The sequence below is a fragment of the Myxine glutinosa genome, chromosome 6, assembly GCF_964187855.1.
Source record: "Myxine glutinosa chromosome 6, kmMyxGlut1.1, whole genome shotgun sequence".
Lineage (NCBI taxonomy): Eukaryota > Metazoa > Chordata > Myxini > Myxiniformes > Myxinidae > Myxine > Myxine glutinosa.
In genome coordinates this window covers 109,004,415-109,024,308 of record NC_136266.1, presented here as the reverse complement: position 1 = coordinate 109,024,308, position 19,894 = coordinate 109,004,415, and the positions used below count along the sequence as shown (strand labels likewise).

Below are 19,894 nucleotides of genomic sequence, written 5' to 3'. Positions count from 1 at the left end.
CGAAAGAGCGAACGAGCCACGAGGCCGAGGTCGCGGTGCGAGACGAAGTGGCGGACAGAGCCCGAACCCGTGAGGACCGCGAGGAGTCGTGCGCGGCGGCATGAGGCCCGAGTCCGAGAGCCTCAAGATATACCGGCGGTGATGCGGCCTTCGAACCGCGGCGTCCTCTTCGCGGAGCGAACTCTGCCTTGCTCGACAAGAGCGTCTCCATTGTGTTGGCGTGGGTACGAGCGGGGATGCTTTTCGCTCCCGATTTTCGCAATCCATAACGAACCGACATTTTTGGGATTGGGGATAGAGGTGCTTCGAGGGAAAGAAAACATGCTCGGAGTGGTTGTGTCGGTGTCGGTGGTTGTGGTGCTGGTGCTGCTTTTCTTCTGGGCCCGGAGCGCGCGCACCGCTCACGACCTTCTGGTGAGCGCGCCGCGCACCCTCCTGGTCACTGCACACCCGGACGACGAGTGCATGTTTTTCGCGCCCACCGTGCTGGAGCTGCTTCGCCGCCGCTGCTCGCTCTTTCTGCTCTGCCTATCAACGGGTGAGGGAGTATCGGCTGCGGGGTTCGAATCCCGCTCGACCGCGTCGTCACTTAAAGTTAAACCACAGGGTGGCCCCAAAAAGGTGGGTCCCGGGAAAAGTTTAATAACTTTAACATTATCCATTCAAACTTCATAAAATTTGCATTGGATATTACTCACTCATAGTCAAGATATCTCCGAAAATTCCAGTTGTCCACAAAGAAATTTGACAATTTTACAATGAAATTACTCACGACGTTTGATGATATGCTCCAAATTGGGGCCATTTCGCTCAATTCAGAGCCGCACGTCGAGCAAAGTTATCCATGACTTGTGTGTCCTGTTACCAGAGTTATCCTCAAGCTTTCTTTGCTGATAAATGTGCCGAAGAGATTTATTGGGACTATGGACGACTGAGTCAGCCACGGCAGGTGATCTTCCTGATTTTGGTCGACCAGAGTGGCCTCCTGTGTTTGATGAATTAATATTCAAAGACGTGCCATGCTCTCTAGATCTTCCCACAAACCTTTGATTTTGAGACTTGCTGGGTGTTTCCTTGTTGCCAAATGTGCGCAGAACAAGGTGCCTTGTCTGTAAGAAAGAATTTGTCCACAGAACGTTTTCTACAGGAAATGACTTTTCTTCACGTGTCCACAAGAGTGTGAATGTCACAGATTCAAGAAACCTGGCAGGTACACTCACTCCACCTTAACTCAGTTCAGCCCTCCTGAAAAATGCGAGAGTTTGAATGAAAACTGTAAAGGTTATTCCACTTTTCCCGGGGCCCACTTTTTTGGGGTCATCCTGTACTTTTCCCTTCAATAATATAATACAATCGGCCCAAAATGATTATAATTACTCCGTTGATTGCATTATATTGTCTATTGATCGGGATTTTGAAGACCTGGGTGCATTGAAGAAACTTTGTCAACAATCGACAAAGTTTACTTTTGTTATTGTTTTTAACTTTGGCTGAAATGTTGAATCTAACACGTGCAGTAAAAAAAACAGGAAGATCCTGTAAAATACCATAAATATTATAAATTATATTTTATTATATTTTTTAAGTTATATTTTATTTATAATACGATAAATAAAATATAACTATGTTCTGTGATAGTTGCATTATTTAATTGTTTAATTGGAATGGCACTTGGTAGAGCGCATACATACCTCCGCCAGGCTGAACAGTCTATGTAGTGTATCCCACTGATGGGCCGGATCTGGATTCGGACCTGAACCAAAATCGAATCGCCTTGATCTTGTCACCGAACCAATTCACCCACTTGGTTTTCTCATATCCGTCCACAACTTTTTGAGATATCGTGCTATGTATCATTTTTATCCCCATCTCATAATGAAGAAGAATCACTTAAAATTCTCGTATCTGGATCTTCACCAAAATCAATTCGTCATTGTCACACTCCCAACCTGTCCACCAAATTTCGTCTGAATCCGTTCACAACTTTTTGAGATATTCTGTTCACAGACATGGGTGAAAACATAACCTCCGTTCACCTTCAGAGGCAGAGGTAATTGGTTTAAAATTGAATAATTTTGTGTGCACATACATTTTTACAATTGAATTCTCGTTTGCTTCCCCAAAAAGTCATGTACTCATGATAATGTATGAAAAATTCAACACTTGGAGATTCGGCTACATGCATACACACATACACCATAGCTCCTTTTTTTTTTTTTTTGTATACAAGGTCGAGGCTCGTGAAAGAGCCAACGTTAATCACACAAACAGTCAAACCGACACATAAAACACAAAATAAGGGGCGCGGGAGACAAGATGTGGAGAGAGGGGGAAGGACACAAACACAACATTTGAGAGCAAGGACATCGAGAGAACTGCGGGAGGGAGAGGGCTTGGGGGGAGGTGGGAGAGGTATAAAACATATGGACACTGCAAGGATTTCCAGGAAAGAAGTTGGAATTTCAAAAAAAGTGTATCTGGGGTGAATTAGCGGGGGTAGAAAAGATCAAGGTTTTGGATGGGGGAAGATAAGGTGGTGGTGAACAGTTGTTTTAAAGACCTGGAGGGAGGAGTGGGATTGAAGGGAGTGTGGGAGTTTGTTCCAGAGGCGGGAGAAAAGGGGAATGAAAGAGTGAAGGTGAGCAGAGAGCCGAGATTTTGGCAGTTTAACCATAAGAGGGTTGCAGGCAGATCTTGTGCGACCTGTAGGAATATTTGTGGGAGGGAGTATGATTTGTGGGAGGGAGTATTATTATAGTATGATTTGCCCTCATGAGAGGGTAACCTAACATTTAGTAACGGTTGACGAGGAAGACGCATCAAAAAGAGACAAGTTTTCATTAAAACTTTATCTAAAGCAAAACACAAACCACCATTGAGTGAATATGAGGATAAAATGCACGAATATCAGAACATGGATTATTATTCCACATTTTCTTGAGGGCCGACAGGTTGGTGCTGAGGTCGTGCACTTACCTTTGAGCTGTCTAGTCTGGGTTTGATTCCCAACCTCACTATATAAACTGCGGGGCGTTGCATCGCAATGCGTCATTCCCGGGTGGGTGTTAAGCCGGGTGTCCCACCTGCTCGAGTTAGTGGATGCACGTTAAAGATCCCAAGGTATATTTTGCAGAGTGCAGCTGAGTTTTCACCAGCACCCTGAAAAGATTACAAATTTCTGCCATTCTGTCCATCGTTGGGCCTGGCCAGCCGGTTCGTGAAAGGACTCTGGCCAAAAACATTCTCCGGCCTACCCCACAATGTGGGAATGATTGATTGGTCCGTTAAAGAAGAAGCAGTAGATTGACTACCTTGAGTTGCACCGTAGTGGATAAAGACCAGGAACATGTGTGGTAGATTTACATGTGAGCGTTAACATGTTTATCAGAGATGAGTTTTGCAAACCTGCTTTGTGTGGGAAAAGGAAAGGTTCTCGCATGAGATAAAAGGTATCCGTTGTTTGCGAATGACAAGTTTCCATGTTGCTTTTATTGAATGTAAAAGTTGATGCAACTTGAATTCATTACATCTTCAGGCAATTATCGGAATGAAGCTGAAGTTCGGAAGAAGGAATTGCTCACAAGTTGTCACGTGTTAGGAGTTTCACCTTCCAATATCACTATTATAGATCACAGGTAATCGGAAGTCTTTGTTCGCTGCCCAAGCTTACTGTGCCGCATTTGCATGGGTGAGTAAATCAATCCAGGTGTTGTGTAAGTTTCTACTAAGTCTACTATAATGACCCCAATTATTCCCACCTCCTCTTGGCCTCCACTGGAGAATGTCTATAGCCCAAGTCTTTCACCAACCAGCTGGCCAGGCCTCGTATTCAACTAGAGCTGATTTCGGTAAGAATTTGTAGTTTGTTCAGGGTGCCGGCGATAACTCATCTACTCTTCCCGAAAAACACCGTAGGATGTTTAACTTCTGCCAACGCCCCCAGTGCTGACAGACGGATAATCCCGTTTAATGTCCATGCGGAGGATGGCATTCGCATTGCATCACCCTGCCTGTGTAACACCAAGATGAGAGCGTCAGGATAGCTGGGTCACGATTGGAACCCACGCTAGACAGCTCAGAAGAGTTGTGCACAACTCAAGGTTATACTTCCAGCCATATAATTTTAGATCTTAGTACTCTTTTTATTTTTAAACCGACATTTGTAAAACATGGTTGGTAGAGTTCAGTAGAGACCGTTTTGCAAGCCTTACTCTGCCACCAGAAGAGAGTTTTAATCTGAGTTATGCTGTGAAGCTGGAGTGGTGAAACCTCCTGTCTGCAAAATAAATGCACTCTATTTATTTAATTTATTGCCCTCTCTTTCTGCCCTAAGCCTGGTGTTGGCTAAGCGGTTAAGCTGGCTGGTTTGAGATCGCAGGGTCCTGAGCTCAAGCCCCTGTCAAACCATTGAATTAACACCAGGTGGGTTGACTCATCCTTCCGAGGTTGGCAAATTGAGTACCGGCTTACCTGGAAGAATGGGCAATTTGAGTATCCTGCGTCAGAGTTGTGCCCAATAGCCTAGGAAACTGCTTTGGCAGGCCAACGCATTGTAAGCTGCATCTTCTTCTTCTCATCTCTGCCCTATATTTGTCCTGTCTCCTTCCTAATTCTATATTGTCCACCATGTACAATTTACCTCTGTGTTTCTTTTGGTCCACTTTTCCCCTCTTTTATAATTTACTCAGCTACCCTGTTTACTTGATCTCGGTAGATTTTGGATTTCTTGACACACAACATTTTGTGCTGTTGTCACATTTACACTTTACAGGGATCTGCCTGATGACCCATCCGTTTCTTGGAAGGTGCAACTGGTCACGGACCTGATTCTCAGCCATGTCAAGGAACACCGCATCGACCTGGTTGGTAACCTGTTTTTTCTCACGGCTGCCTTCCTTGCCGGAGTTTGGCTGTTGGCTCTGAATAACAAGAATGACTGAAACTTATTTTCTTCTCAGGCACCGAGCACACAATAGCTGGCGGTTGAGGTTAGGGGTGCCAGAGCAACGAAGGGAAGGGAAGGGGAGGGGTGCTGATACTTAAGTGATTTGACTTTGAATGGCATGAACAGGAGGCTGGCTGTTTTTAGCTAAAAGGGGGGAGTCAGGTTGAGGTGAGAGACAGCAGAGAATAACTCCTATCCATATGGTATCACGACTTGGGGTTGTGAGAGAAACCTTCATGCTGGAGGATTGGAATGTGGCAAACAGGTTTTATTTGACCACACAAACATGAGGTTTTACTCGCTCTGGAAGAGATCATTCAACCTGAGATATTAATGGGTGGTCTCTCTGATGCTGATAGGCTGGAAGGTAGAGACTCCATGATTTTGGTTGAACTTTGTGAGCTTCTTCCTTCTGCAGGCAGGAAAAGTAGAAGATGGATGAGAGGAGATTGGCAGGCTCTTGCCCCCCCCCTCCCCCACTCCCCCCAAACAACCCCTCACTGTGCCTCATCCCATCACCATCAAACCTTTTGTCCTCCTCATCCTTCCCTCTCTCCTAACTCTTCTGCAATCTCTGACACACGACAAACAGCTCTTCCTACTTCCCCCTCTCATCCTTCATCTGACCCTACCCCTCACCTCCCCTGTCCTGCACCTGATAGGGACGTGGTGGGAGAGGGAGAGGGAGGAGGTGTTCGGAGATGGAGAGAAGGAGGTGTTCGGAGAGGTAGGTGTTGGGAGAGGAAGGTGGTGGGAGAAGGAGGTGTTCGGAGAGGGAGAGAAGGAGGTGTTCGGAGAAGGAGGTGTTCGGAGAGGTAGGTGTTGGGAGAGGAAGGTGGTGGGAGAAGGAGGTGGTCGGAGAAGGAGGTAGTCAGAGAGGAAGTAAACTTATTATGAGGAGTAAACACAGCTTATTTATTACCTCTGCCACCAAAGGTGGGTGGAGGTTATGTTTTCACCCCTGTTTGTCTGTGATGAACAGGATATCTCAAAAAGTTGTGCACGGGTTCCAACGAAATTTTGTGGAGAGGTTGGGTATGCGGCAAGAACAAAATGATCAGATTTTGGTGAAGATCAGTTTCTGGATACTCGAATTTTAAAAAGTGATTTGTCATCATTGAGAGATAGGGCCAAAAACGACATATAACATGATATTTGAAATAGTTATGGACTGATTCGGACAACGCTTGGTAGACGAGTTGGGTAGGTGATGAGAACAAGCCCATTAGAGTTTGGAGGTCGGGGTCTAGATCCGGCCTATCAGTGGGATAGAAAACGTAGACTGTTCGGCCTGCTGGAGGTACGCACTCTTCCGAGTGCTTGTTCTAGTTGATATATGTTTCCCTAATGTACATGGACATGCCAGCATTTCCTTTAGGCACCGTATCAGTAAAGATAAAATAAACTCATTGAAAGAGGTGCTTTCTTTGTCTGTGTTCCACACTGTTCCAAGGTAAGAGAAAAACCCGACCAATGTTAATGTAAAACACCTCTCTGAACATTCGGTGTGTCACCAGTTATGGCATCTGTGACTTGTTTGATTAAACAGTTTGGTGGTACCATCGTGGTAGCTTACAGGTTTAAAATAGACTGTGCATTGAGCTTCTGACGCCATGGAGTGTTTTTAGATTGAAATGCGGATAAGTGTGTTGCCGTTCTTCGAACAAGGACAACGAAACGGTGAAGGCAACAGCAGAACTTAAAATGATCAGAACCCTGGCAAAACCCTGGATCAGAATCCTTGTGGCGAGAAACCTATGAGGGCCGAAGGATTTCCGACTGATTGTTTGGGTTGTTGCAACAAATATGAAGACTGACCTTGATTGAATGCCACATCTGGTGGTTTTGGCCTTGTTATTTATTTCTTTACCGCGTTGTTGCCTGTTACATGTTAATGATAATTATATTGTTCCGCATTTCTAGTAACCATATAAATGCCAGGAAGCTGCTTTGTGGGACATTATCCTGTACTTGTTTTGTGCGGAGTCGGGGGACACTGCGATTGCCTCTGTGTGGCATGTTCACGTGTGTACGTGAGGCATGTGTGGTCCATGTGAGACATGTTCACATCCATAATAGTTGTGAACATGCCTCTTTCCCTTTCTCTGTAAGCATGGTGCCTTATGTGATGCATCCTTCTCTGGACTCAAACTGTTTGTGTCTGTGCCCATGGCAGATGCTGTCTTTTGACCAACGTGGTGTGAGCGGTCATGCCAACCATGTGGCCATTTATCAAGCATTCAGGTTTGTTAATACAACAGAATGGGTTAAATCCTGGGGAAAAGTTCATTTGATGACAATGCTTGAACCCACAGTTGTGTTGGACCAAATTATAAACCAAACCAGCATGGGGGTGCTGCATCATGGAGCCTGTTGACCTTTTAAAGCTCCTAGATCCACATTTTTGTGTGGGGGTCATTGCCCCATGGTAATTTTGTGAACCTACTCGACCTGTTCCCGATTATATACTGTATACACAGGGTGCTTGTGCAGCCTACTGCTTCTATCATGACCTACCATATTGTGTAACAAGGTGAAAAGAGAGGTCTTTCCAAAAAACTAAGAACAAATACTTGGTGGGAGGGGAGGGGGCAATGGGTGTTCAAGCCAGCATTTTAAAACTTGGGTCGCAGGTGAATGTTTCTACCTTAATAAAGTCACCCTGAGACCAAAGAAAGCACAGCGGAGTTGTTTTCCTTCCTTCTTAACCACCCCAGTTGGTTTATCTCTTCATACTCTGCTTACACATAACGTTATCTTTTGAACTTGTATATTTCCTTACTTCATTAATTACTTTGTTCCTGCTCAATTACAAGGTGGGGCTATGTGTCACTCCAAGAAACCATGATTGCATCTGCTGATAAGCCATTTGTCTTGTTGCTTTCCTCGGTCCACATTATGTGGTCTAATAGGGCCGCACCTTCAAATGCCTGGTGTAAAATAACATTCTCAAACCTCGATGCGACAATGTAGATCATCTTCATGTAAGGCTTACAGGAACACTGGCTCGTGCAATTTCGATTCTGGGTCTTTCATGAGACCATACAAGTTTGTGTATGGGACATCTGTCCATCCCGCCCAGAACTAAATAAAAACATGTTTAAAATCTCAATAGCTGCTTGAAAAAAAAAAAAAAAAAAAAATAGTATTTAAATTAATCAATGGGATGATACATACTGTATGTACATGTGCTTTATCGTGGTAAACTCACCTTTCAGCTACCCTACATTTTGTTTTCCTTAGTACAGCCACCAAACCGTACAGTGCAGTTTGGTCGCAATGCCAAAGGCACATGCGGACAAAGCTAAATATACTCTTATCAGATCAACTGCATTGCCTACAGTCCTACACACCAATCCGACCGGTTGATTCAAGTTCAAACAAGTTCGATGTACTAAGTGCCTATAATATACCCTTGCTATCTCCGACCAAGTTTTCAACCGTCATACTGTTTGCACATTGCATTAGCAAAATGGAAGTGAGGGGGAGAGGGAAGGGTCCAACATTCCACCCCCCACTCTTCTTAGTCCGAACATTTCACTTCCTATTTTTCTCCCTTGTGCTCCACTTTTCCTTTTCTCTTGGTTGTTTTTCCCACTTACTTGTTTTCTACCTTCTGTAATAAAGAAACAAAACCTGTTTGGATACAATTTTGAGGTGTTTCAGCATTAATATTTGTACTATGCTTGCTTCCTGTCAACCCTGTGTGTTCCATAGGGAACACATCCACAATAATCCATGTTGTAATTCTTCCCTGCTCTCTCTCTCTCTCTCTCTCTCTCTCTCTCTCTCTCACTCTCTCTCACTCTCTCACTCTCTCACTCTCTCTCACTCTCTCACTCTCTCACTCTCTCACTCTCTCACTCTCTCATCACAATTTTATATTTGCTCTTCATTTTGAATTGCCCTTTGAGTGCATTATTTGTGTTAACCCGTGCCCAAAAGTATTTTGCAACGCTGGGGAGGATCCTGCCTTCGGCTTTATTCACCGCAATACCGTGTACAGTGCAAAAAGCATGCTGCAGGGAATATTTGGGGAAAGCCAGCCAAGGTGGCTGTGCAGGTTTTTTGAGTTGCTGAGAATGGTGGCCTTTGGCTGGGGACAACGAGCCAGCGCGTTTTGAGCCACCGCAGGAATGCTAGCGAGCCTTACCTTGAGAGCAATGTTGCATCGTGTACGTAGCTGCTGCATCGGATCAAAGCTTCTCTTCATGTGCTCTCATGCACAGACTGGCAGTTTTTAGGGTCTACAATTCAAAATGTGGCTTCACACATTTTCTTCTACTAGGGCATGCCCGTACTATATATATATCTAAAATTATATCCCCCCCCCTCTATTTACATGAAATGGTTTGGTTCATGAAATGTTTTGGTTCATTCGCAACGCCAAAGCGAACGGCGAACGCTTTACATGAAATGGTTTGGTCCATGAAATGTTTTGGACCATTCGCAATGCCAAAGCGAACGGCGAACGGCTTGCGAGTACAGTGACAATCCCCCCCCCCCCCCTCTATTTACATGAAATGGTTTTTATTAGTTTTAAAACATAGTTTAACGCCAACATAGCGCCAACATAGTTTGCAAACGTGAAATAAATGAATACGCTCTCAAATGTGCCATCCGAGGCAGAGTGTGTTCGCCACGTTCGGCACACGCGATAGCTCGCTGCTCTCTGATTGGTTGAATCGTTTTTTGGACATAGCTCGGTAAGTAATTGTCCGATTAATATGAAACCTTGAAAAGGCACATCCTCGGGTCCCCAGCAATATACCTGGCAAGTTTAAAGTATATCGGACCCGTGGTTGTCGAGAAACAGCGGTCACAGACAAACAAACAAACAAACACACAGAGATTACTGGAATTATAGATAGATGAAGTAAACAGCTCGTTTTCTTCTTCTTCTTCTTCTACTACTAATCTTTCCTCATAATTTAACCCAAGAAGGCCTTTCATCTGTCGAGGTCTGCTGACTCCCTACCCTCTCCTCCCTCCTCTCCTTTGTCCAAAGATTATATATAGTATTCCTGTTTTTGGTTGTTTTACACAATGAAACGGGTGGTCGGACACCCTATCAGCATACATACTTGCCTTATACTTGCCTTTCCATTGTGGCACCGACAGCCTTGAATCAACATGTGGGACTGTTATAATGCACTATTTGTAATATTATTTATTCTCTTGCTCAGATACATCTACACGCACAAGCTTACTCCGACAGGTAAGCTCTCAATGCTGGCAGCAAACCACTAGATTAGACATGATAATTTTGACTCCCTCCCCCAACCCGCCAACATTGTTACCATTTGTTTTTTTTTGAAGGGTGCAACAGTTGATATCGGTCCAAATATATGGCAGTTACCCTGTCGATTGGTGGCAATGACACTTTCCCTGCGTTCATTGGGCTCAAACCACAGTGACCGGATACACAAAGATCCACGGGTTGATTTGTGTTGCGTTCATCGTCTCTTGTTATGGGCATTATACACATGTTATGGACTATATACATATATATTATACACACACACACACACACACACACTTCCTTGCAAGCCCATCCATTAACCTTGACATTTGAATAATAAATAGCTTGAGTACCGTTTTTAATGCTGTGTCACTATAATTATGTTATCTTCAGCAACTTTGCCTTAGATACCGGGCGGCTATGTCTGATCCTAGGCCGAATCGAATGTCTAGCTGTACATACAAGCTGCCAGTGTCCTTTGCCCGCACCCTCTCAACCAGAGACACCAGTGCTTCATTTCTTGGCAGGCTGCCGCATGCTGTGTCTGCACAGTGTGACGCTGCTCAGGAAGTACAGCTCTTTGCTCGAACTACCTTTGGCCCTCTTCCAACCCCACGTGTTGCTCTGCCTCGCTCGTTGTTCCCAGTACAGACGGGCGCTGGTAAGATTCTCACTTTGATATGGGCATGCGCTATGGAGGGCAAACAGCATGGCCTGAACAATATGTGGAAATGATCTTGGGTTGAGCAGTGTGTTTCTGGCTGAAGGATGGCCAGAATTTGAAGGATCTCCCATATATGCACAAATGTTAACCATTTACTTTGTATTGACTTGATGATCCTGTTCTTTACCAGGTGCCATTAAGTATTTTATTTTCCTTGGGATGATATTCAAGGTTTAGTTTATATTTTTAATATGCTTTTCATGACTGTATATTTCACTTGGGTGATAATACATTGTAATTCATTAATTACTGCAGGCACTATATTGTACACCGATTGTTTAATCGCCAAGCCCTTGCAACGTGTTCGGAACGCCCTGTTTGTTGATGCCATTAAATCAACACGCAGATGGCTGCTTTGTCAGGAAAGAGGTGCCACTGGCAGGATGAGGCCATTGTGAACCTTTGACCCTTAGTTCCAAGCAGATTTTCACTCTGTGCTGGCGGTAGCCTGGCAACACTGGATGGGACAAACCCAACTAGCAGCCTTTTGCTTCTCGGTTTGAATAAATCACTGCGAAGTATTTTGCTCACAGTGCCGCTGCAGTGTGTCAGTCGTTGCATGGAGGAGCTCGTTGTACACTTGTTGCATGAATAATGAGGACAACAGGAGACATTATAAGGAATTTGAACATGCTGTAAAATGCTATTTTAAGAGCATGTGTATGGACTGTAATGCAGACCAGGCCACCCCAATTTTTTGAAGGTGACATAAATGCATCGTGCTTTACAGTAACCAAAGGACAATTATATTGGCTTACTAGATTGTGCTTTAGTAAGGACAACGAATTGTCTCAACCAAATGTTGACGGGCATTCTAACCTCAGTGAAAAAGGTAAATCGACATTTTGGGCTTGCTTTGAAGAAGGGGGCAAGCTCAAGATGTCAGTTCACCTTCTTTCTCACAGCATTTAGCATATCTCTCATCATTTGGCTGAGACAATTTGTTGTCCTTATATTTTTGCCGTTGCAGTCCAGTCCGACTGTAGTCCTTTTTACCCCACGCACGTCCAGATCCGGCCTATCAGTGGGATACAAAACATAAACTGTTCAGTCTGGCAGAAGTATGTGCTCTACCGAGTGCTGTTCTGGTATTTTTTTTTTTTTTGTAGACTGAATCGAGGCTCGTGAAAGAGCTGACATTTATTTCACAAACAAATCAACCAGACAAACAAAATATATAAAAGGAGGGAGCGGAAGACAAGAGAAGGGGAAGCACACAAACACTGAATTAGTGTGAACACTGAAGTGTCAACACTGAACACTGAAACACTGAATTAGAATTAGTGTATTTCAATTGAATTAGAGATTTGAACAATGGAGAACACACATCGCCTTGTTGGTACTTTCAAAAACCTTCTATTTATCAGTACTTGGACAAAATATTACACCATTTTATGCCATCTCGACCAATTAAATTTGCTGTTCACACTCAGCTTTGGGGAATATCTAGATTCAGACAAAATGGCAACTCAGGAAATATAGATTGTGCTTGGAAACACAATAAGCAATAGTTAAAAAGACCTTCCTGTGTCCTTTTTTCTCAAGACTGCATGGGGTAAGGTGTTCTATGAACTCTAGTTGCGACTGGTTTTATGTTGTGTGCAATAATAACTCAAATGGACTTTCTGATCCCTTCGCTGTTGTGTGCAGAGAGCCATGGTGTGTCACAGGAGCCAGATGCTGTGGTTTCGCTGGTTGTACCTTCTCTTCTCTCGTTACATGTTTGTAAATACCTTTTGGGATATCAGCAAGACTGAACTCGAGCCTGCTGGTGCCACTCTGCATTCCAGATAAGGTTTTCCAGCCTCGGTGCAGCAGCCATCCTGACAACTTGTACCAGAGTTGTTGGTGAGATAACCCGTTACAACGACGACGTGTGAGAGGGAACTAACAAGAGGACAATGAAGAAAAATCCCCTGTAAACTGAAAATACATAATCCTCATCACCAGTTAATTAGATCTTTGTTCCCAAAATGCCATGCTCAGGCAAACCCTTTAATCTGCTGCACATGCAAATAAATAAATACAATATTGTCACATGTACAACCCCATGCCAACTGCCTAACCACAACCACATCTAAAGTGAAGATAATACACAACGAAGCAGATCGTTTTGATGATGAGAGTGTTTAAATCTATTCAGAACAAAGCTGCAACGAGCGGAGAATGAGCTTTGGACTCCGAATGAGGTCTAAATTACGTTGCTTATCAATGTAAGAATCACCTCGAAATTTAATCTTAAAGGGATTCCAATTCAACCCAAACTGGTTTTATGTTGTGTGGGTACCGTTGTTATACGGTTGGCAGCCATGCCATCGGCATGGCAAAAATGGGGGTTAGAGGAGAGGGACCTCCATGCACACACAACCTTTAATAAATTGTAATGCAACTAGAACGGTACTCGATAGAGAGCATACCTCCGCCAGGCTGAATAGTTTATGTGTCGTGTCCTACTGATAGGCCGGATCTGGATCCAGACTTGAACCAAAATTGAATCGACTTGTTCTTGTCATCTATCCAACTCCTCCATCTAGTTTTGTCATAAGTTGTCCACAACTTTTTGAAATATCAAGCTATATACCATTTTTGGCCCTGCCTCTCAATGATGAACAATGACATGAAAAATTATCGTATTTGGATTCACCAAAATCGAACCAATTTGTCCTTGTCATACACTGAACCTGTCCACCAAGTTTCGACAGAACCTTTCAAGACATCCTGCGCACAGACAAACAGCAGGGGTGAAAATATAACCTCCATCCACTTTTGGTGGCGGAAGTAATAAAGCACATTGGGAAATGGAAGTCCTGGAATGAGACAACACGGACATAACACGTTGTAATTTAACAACACATATTCTCATCAAGAAAGAGCAATCAGAGATTGCAAACCCTTGCCAGGATGTATTTTCAGTGGTTTTTAAGGCTTTTGTGTTTAAACAAATATGGCGGCCGAACCATGTGACAGATGACGTCATCATTATTATTTTTTTCTCCACTAATTTATTCCTAGATTATGCTCACGAAATTTCATCTTGATCGGATGAAGTTTTGTATTTGTCGAATTATGACGTCATAATGGAGGCACCTTTGATATCATCATTAACATATTTTATTTCCCATGGAGAGTTCTTTACAATGAGCCATGTCTCAATTTTTTATATTCAGCGCTTTTGGAGATATAGAGGTGCAAAGTTTTTCGGTTTTTCCAAGATGGCGGCCGAACCACGTGACCTATGATGTCATAATTATAAAAAATTATACAGGTGGAGTTGCACCTATGGTGAAAATTTCCTGTCAATCGGACCGACGGTTGCAGAGAAAATCACATTTATTCTGTGCGGACAAACAAACAGAAAGACAGACACACAAACGGACTCAAATGCAATACCCTCTCCTCAGGCGAGGGTAATAGCACTAAACCCTTAGGTGCCTCAAATACCATTCGTTCCACACTCGCAGAGGGAACCAGGCAAGTGGGGGATGCTAGATAGCCTGGACCTCACAAGGTTGGCAGCTGGTGGAGCAAGAGCAGCACAGGGCATATAACTGGGACCCGACAGGTCCCAGCCGAGCAGCCGAGCAACCTGTCAATAGGCGAAGGCTCAGAGAGAGAGAGACCCGGAGCTTTGGCTCAGAGTATTTAGGTGTTCACTTCCCACCCCACCACTCCCCCTCGCCACCTTTTTTTTTTTCCAAAGGTGACAGCATATGAGTGCATGTCCCACCAGTCAACGAGCACCTGCAGCAAATGTGGCGGTAGCAATTGGCCGCCAACTAAGGATATAGGCTCGCACGGGCCATGCATATCATGGCCCTGAACTGCAGAGCCAGGACAGGCAATGTTTCACCTATTTGAGGTTGGTGCAGAGGGTGGGGACTGCTTGCCCTTAATCCTCACAAACAGTCCCCAGCCTTCTTTGCCAGCCTCAACGAAGAGCAAAATTGCCTGTTCTGGTCCATGTGGTTCTTTGTTATCCAATTACATCCGTATTTGCCTGGCCTCACCTATTTCCAGACATGGAAGCACAAACACATAATGCCTTACCCTCTCTGTCCACTATTTTGGACAGCACTGTTACCCAGGCAACGCAGTCACAGACAACCTACTAATATCCACATACACTTAATGCAGGGCTAAATACACAAAACACAAAGTGCTAAGGCTTTAAATTCTAACTATTGCCCTCTACCCCATAAACATAGTAATATTTTAATGTCATAATTGGATTTTTTTAACTGCAGGTTGCTTCTTTCCCCTTCCAGAGGCACCAAGCCAGAATCATTCCTTTGAAAGGAGCGCAATGTCGGGACGCCCGGCTATGGTGTCATCCCAGTGTTTTCCATCGACACACTGTACAGTGGTTCCCAACACGGTGCCCTTGTCCAGGCAGTGGGGCATTATACCTGCACACCACATGCAATGCTACTGTTTATATTTGAATTATGCACCTTGCCATCCGAACACACACAACTGGCTGGCTGACATGGTCTTATTGAAATGTGAACATTGGACTAACGTGACCTTTTTAATTCAAGCATATTAGTCAGATGGCTTAGCGAAAAAATCGTTGCAAGAATGACAAAAGTACCCCAAAAATTTTTTATGGGTAGCTGTGGGCATATAGATGAAAAGATTCCCATGTTCCAAAAAAATCAGTCCATATTGAGGGGGTGAAATCCAAGATGGCCACTATGGACTTGTCAAAATCTGTAAATCGTCATATTTTCGGTATTACACCAGATAGAAACATGAATAAAATGTCTTTTTATTCGTTTTCAGATACAAGGAATCCATTGAAATCATTATTTGTTTGAAGGAAATTCAAGAAAATAAGATGGCAGCCATATTTGGGTAAATATGGCTCAATGTGACTGTCATTTGAATACTTTTGCTTGTATACGCGTTATTATATATTATGGGCAGATAGAAAGGACATCAAAATGTGATTTAATATTTTTCCAGGAGTGAGGATCTCCATGGAGTTTATATCCATTTATTTATGTAGAGGTGAAAAAAGCTGTATGTTGAACCAGATGGCCACAATGGATTATAAAAAAAACAAAAAACATTACATAGCCATAATTTTTTAATTGACCTCATAAGATAGAAACATGAATGTCATTCTGCTTGACTGTGTGGCTTTTTTTGTTTTCTATTTTTATTTTTCACAAGTGCAGCTGCCCAGATCTGAACAAGCCAGTGCAAGTTTTGCACATTTACAACTATGACAGCTACGTTCAGGTTTGCATTAACACTTTATCAGTGCTGTGCAGGCTTTGGCAGCTTCAGATTTTGTCATCCAAAACGGATTCAATGATTATCCTGCATTATCCAACCCCAGCCTTCTGGCTCAGGAACAGGTGGCCGATTTTGATGACTTGTTGACCAAATGCCAGCATGGAGGACTGGTCTCTTGGTGTGCTGCAGAAAAGTGTCCTTTGTTGGTGGGATGTTTTCAAGGCTCCTACCTTTTTGGAGAATAGTTCCTCCTTGCATCGTTCACATTGTCATCGGTGCTGGTTTTGTCATACATTACGATTGTCAAACGCTCCAGATGATAGAAATTCTCAAGAATGTGCTTCAACTTCCTCAAATGGGTGATTTTTGTATCAACAAAAAGGCATCTGTAACCAAAGGGTATCTCTTCCATGCTTGCCATGCAAATTTTCCCCTTTCCTGAAGAAGGCAGATGTGGTATCGTATCACACCCGGTGAATGCGTTTGACAATCGTCATGTAAGACAATAGGAAGTGCCTGTGATGTCCTTTTCGCCATGGTGGTACAGATTGAATTGATACTGTACAGACAGACAATAGTCCTTTCCGACAGCAAATGCTACCCAGATGTCAATTGCAGGACAAATCTGCTGCAGATCAAAGAATTGGCCTATCAGAGTGACTATAATTTATATATCGACAATCCCTACCAGGATTTTCTCAACCCCGCCAAGAAGTGCGTGTACGATGTGGACTACAAATATTGTATCTGCTTCCTCGTGTGTGCAATCTGCCATTATCTGGCCAGTAGTTTTTGAGACAACTTCAACACCCTTTGTGATGAAAATAGATTTAACCTCTGGCCATTGTCGATTTTCAACAGTCTGTGTCAGATAGGCAAATAGCTCTGATTTGTTTGTAGAATCAAACAGGAAGTCTGTTTGTGAGTTGACCTTTAGAGTTTAGATTAATGCTACTGCCTCTTTTCTCCCTTGTTGATGCTATGATACTGTATGGCACATACTAGTCCCAGACGACATCTACTTTGTCAGTAACATGCTGTAGCTCACGTTCAAGTAATGGTGAGAATACATTCTCTGCATGATCTCTGAAAGTAGTGGCAGTGGCAGTAGGTAGAGTGTACACTAATGCTGCCCCATAAAATATTTTACAATCAAACATGTCAGGAATTTCATTCTACCCACTTGTATCGAAACATCTCATGAGGTCTGATTTAGTGCCTGTCCGAAGTTTACCATAGTCATGGGAGAATAACACATCCAGATCACCACTTCTTTGCTGGTTAGCAATGTGAAGAAGACCAAAAATGTTTGCATCATTCCAGGCAGAGCCAAGCTGCTTTGCTTTGCAGTTGATCTTGGGCTTAGGTGTCTTGAACAATATTAAGTTGTTTCCTTTTTCGGATTGACTTTGTTCTGTCCTGCAGAACATCCTTCTGAAACCTCTGGTATCGGGATAACCAAATATTCTCAAAATTGCGAACGGTGGAAACCACTAGTTGATCAGCACATTCTCGTGTATGCAAGACAAGAAGCTCTGAACAGTAATCTAGGAATGGATTTCCATGTCCGTTCATTGTTTCTGTGAGATTGTTCACTTGATGTTGGGATGACTTCTGCGTTGAAAGGCTTTCCTTGTGATGTCGGTATTCGATTTCTTCATCATTGGATGACAAGTACTCATTTTTAAAGTTAGTTATTAGTCGGGCTTCTTCAGGACCAGAAATCGTCCATCTCCTGAATGCATCAGGAGTGTCGGTAAGGCCAATGGCACCCCCTTTTCCATTTACTTTTGTATTTTCGTGTTTGTATGTTTGGTCAATAGCAATAGCTGAGAATTGATGGTTGTTCTTCAACGACGACCAAATAATGCTTCTTTAATTTGCCTTGAACAGCTTGTGGCAACGATTTCATGATTTTTTTGATTTTTATTTTTCCTTGAAGTTTTTCAAACAAATAATGATTTCAATGGATTCTTGTATCTGAAAACATATAAAAAGACATTTTATTCATGTTTCCATCTGGTGTAGTACCGAAAATATGACTATTTACGGATTTTGACAAGTCCATGGAGGAGTTTAGACCCTCAATATGGACTGATTTTTTTTTTTTGAGCATGGGATTTTTTTCACCTATATTACCATATCTACTCAAAAAAAATGATGTTCCGCTTCATCATATGTTTTCATCATTTTATTTTATGACAGTAAGCCACATACCTGATTATATATTGTGGTCGTTCTTACCAACAAATAAATGAATTGGGAATAAAAACAAAACAGCAGATGGCGCACCATAGCCGTCGGGGTTTGAACGTGGGCGGTAGAAGCTCTGTACCCCACAGGTCTTGCAGAAAGTGTGCTTGGCTTGCCCAGTGTTAAATGTGTATGTGGTAAGATTATCTCCTCCCTGAAAGGGGCACATTGATGAGATAAAGCCATTTGCATATCACACACACAACCACGGCAGTTAAGTGCCCCGTCGCTCAGCTGTCTCATACATACCTCTTCCCTTACTCTTCACCTTTCTTTTTTTTTTCTCCCCTTCCCTGCCCCCTTTCCTTTTCAAAAATCTTATCACCACCCATACTCTCCCATGTTTTACTAACATTTGCAGATCGCCCAGACTGTGTAAACCATTGGTAATGTTTATTGAAAGGGGATGAGCAATACATGCACTGTATTACAGCAAATTTCCCACATACCTGTAGTAGCTTGAACCGTGATGCGGGAATGATGAAATGCTTGTTCTGTTTCTTGGTACAGATACTGCAGCTGGGAAATAAATTGCAGATGTGTACATTATTCTGATTGAATCAAATTGAACTTGCATATATGCCTTGTTACCCAAATGTAATGATTTGTAGATTGGGACAGTATCTTCGGCCGGTACTGCAGCACGATGAGTTTTATGATTGTTTTTTGAGAATATCACATTTTGTTGCTAGTCATTTGCAATTAATGCTGATACAGGTTCTGGTGCACTATTACACAGGTGTTTGGAAGTGAAAACTTTCATTCATTTTCACGTTCACACACCTATATGTATGGGTCAAAAATTCCCAAGTAAATTGTAATTGATAACCTGTGAAATAGTGGCAACTTGTGAACTGAACCCAAAGTCTTTGGTGTAACTCTGGGTGATAGGAACGATTATTCCGTTGTTTATCACAGGGAATCCGATTACACAAAGCAAGTGTGATAGCTTTTTATGCAAGGTCTCGGCCCGTGGAAGAGCTTTGACAGAACAGATCAGGACACAACATAGCAAAGGGAACGGCAGGACAAAGGGGAAATGCCAACAGCAGGGTAGAGGGAGAAAGTCGACGGAGAAGGACAACCAGGCAATGCAGGTAACGATGAGTGGCAGGGAGAAAGGAGGGGGTGAACAAGATGGATACATCAGCAAAGTTTTGGGAGGAGTGGGTTGGTCTAACAGTTGTAGAAAGGATCGTGGTTTTGGATTGGGGATGATGATGAACAGTTGTCTAGAAGATCTGGAGGGAATAATGGGATGGAAGAGTGTGGGAGGTGGGTCTATAGGTGGGAAAAAGAGGAATGAGTGGAGGTTTACTTATCAAGTACAGTATTACACAATTGCTTTTGATGCAGGAGGCCAGTTGATCTCTTATTCTTGCACTTTAACAATACCACATTAATTGATATATAAGTCTCTTATTTCACTGTGTAGGGTAGGAGGGGAATGGGGAGGATAACCGTAGGGAGAGTACAGGGGCACACATAT

The 19,894-nt window shown here is 43.2% G+C and overlaps 2 protein-coding genes across 6 annotated transcripts in view; one reads left to right on the top strand and one right to left on the bottom strand.

Moving 5' to 3' along the window:
* The first annotated feature begins 1 nt into the window (after position 1).
* On the top strand, positions 2 to 18,954 carry PIGL (phosphatidylinositol glycan anchor biosynthesis class L). 2 transcript variants are annotated; one of them, XM_068120812.2, is made up of 8 exons: positions 2 to 538; positions 3,536 to 3,635; positions 4,772 to 4,862; positions 7,122 to 7,189; positions 10,132 to 10,163; positions 10,715 to 10,848; positions 12,562 to 12,759; positions 15,177 to 18,954. In XM_068120812.2, exons 1-7 carry the CDS (start codon positions 142 to 144, stop codon positions 12,703 to 12,705), a joined length of 966 nt encoding a protein of 321 aa, XP_067976913.1. In that variant the 5' UTR covers positions 2 to 141; the 3' UTR covers positions 12,706 to 12,759; positions 15,177 to 18,954. The 2 variants fall into 2 exon arrangements, with proteins under 2 accessions (XP_067976913.1, XP_067976914.1); XM_068120813.2 differs by lacking the exon at positions 3,536 to 3,635 and having other exon boundaries at positions 108 to 224.
* Positions 14,224 to 19,894, bottom strand: part of LOC137430170 (nuclear receptor corepressor 1) — a 52,598-nt gene continuing 46,927 nt past the window's right edge. For 3 of the 4 annotated variants that reach the window (XM_078780361.1, XM_078780358.1, XM_078780359.1), the window contains 3 exons: positions 18,855 to 18,924; positions 18,445 to 18,559; positions 14,224 to 15,317 (listed from right to left, as the gene is read on the bottom strand). In XM_078780361.1, the coding sequence (XP_078636487.1) occupies positions 18,549 to 18,559; positions 18,855 to 18,924 (81 nt within the window). In that variant the 3' untranslated portion in view covers positions 14,224 to 15,317; positions 18,445 to 18,548. Of the gene's footprint in view, positions 15,318 to 18,328; positions 18,560 to 18,854; positions 18,925 to 19,894 lie in introns of those variants that run through there. The other variant, XM_078780357.1, reaches the window with a different exon arrangement.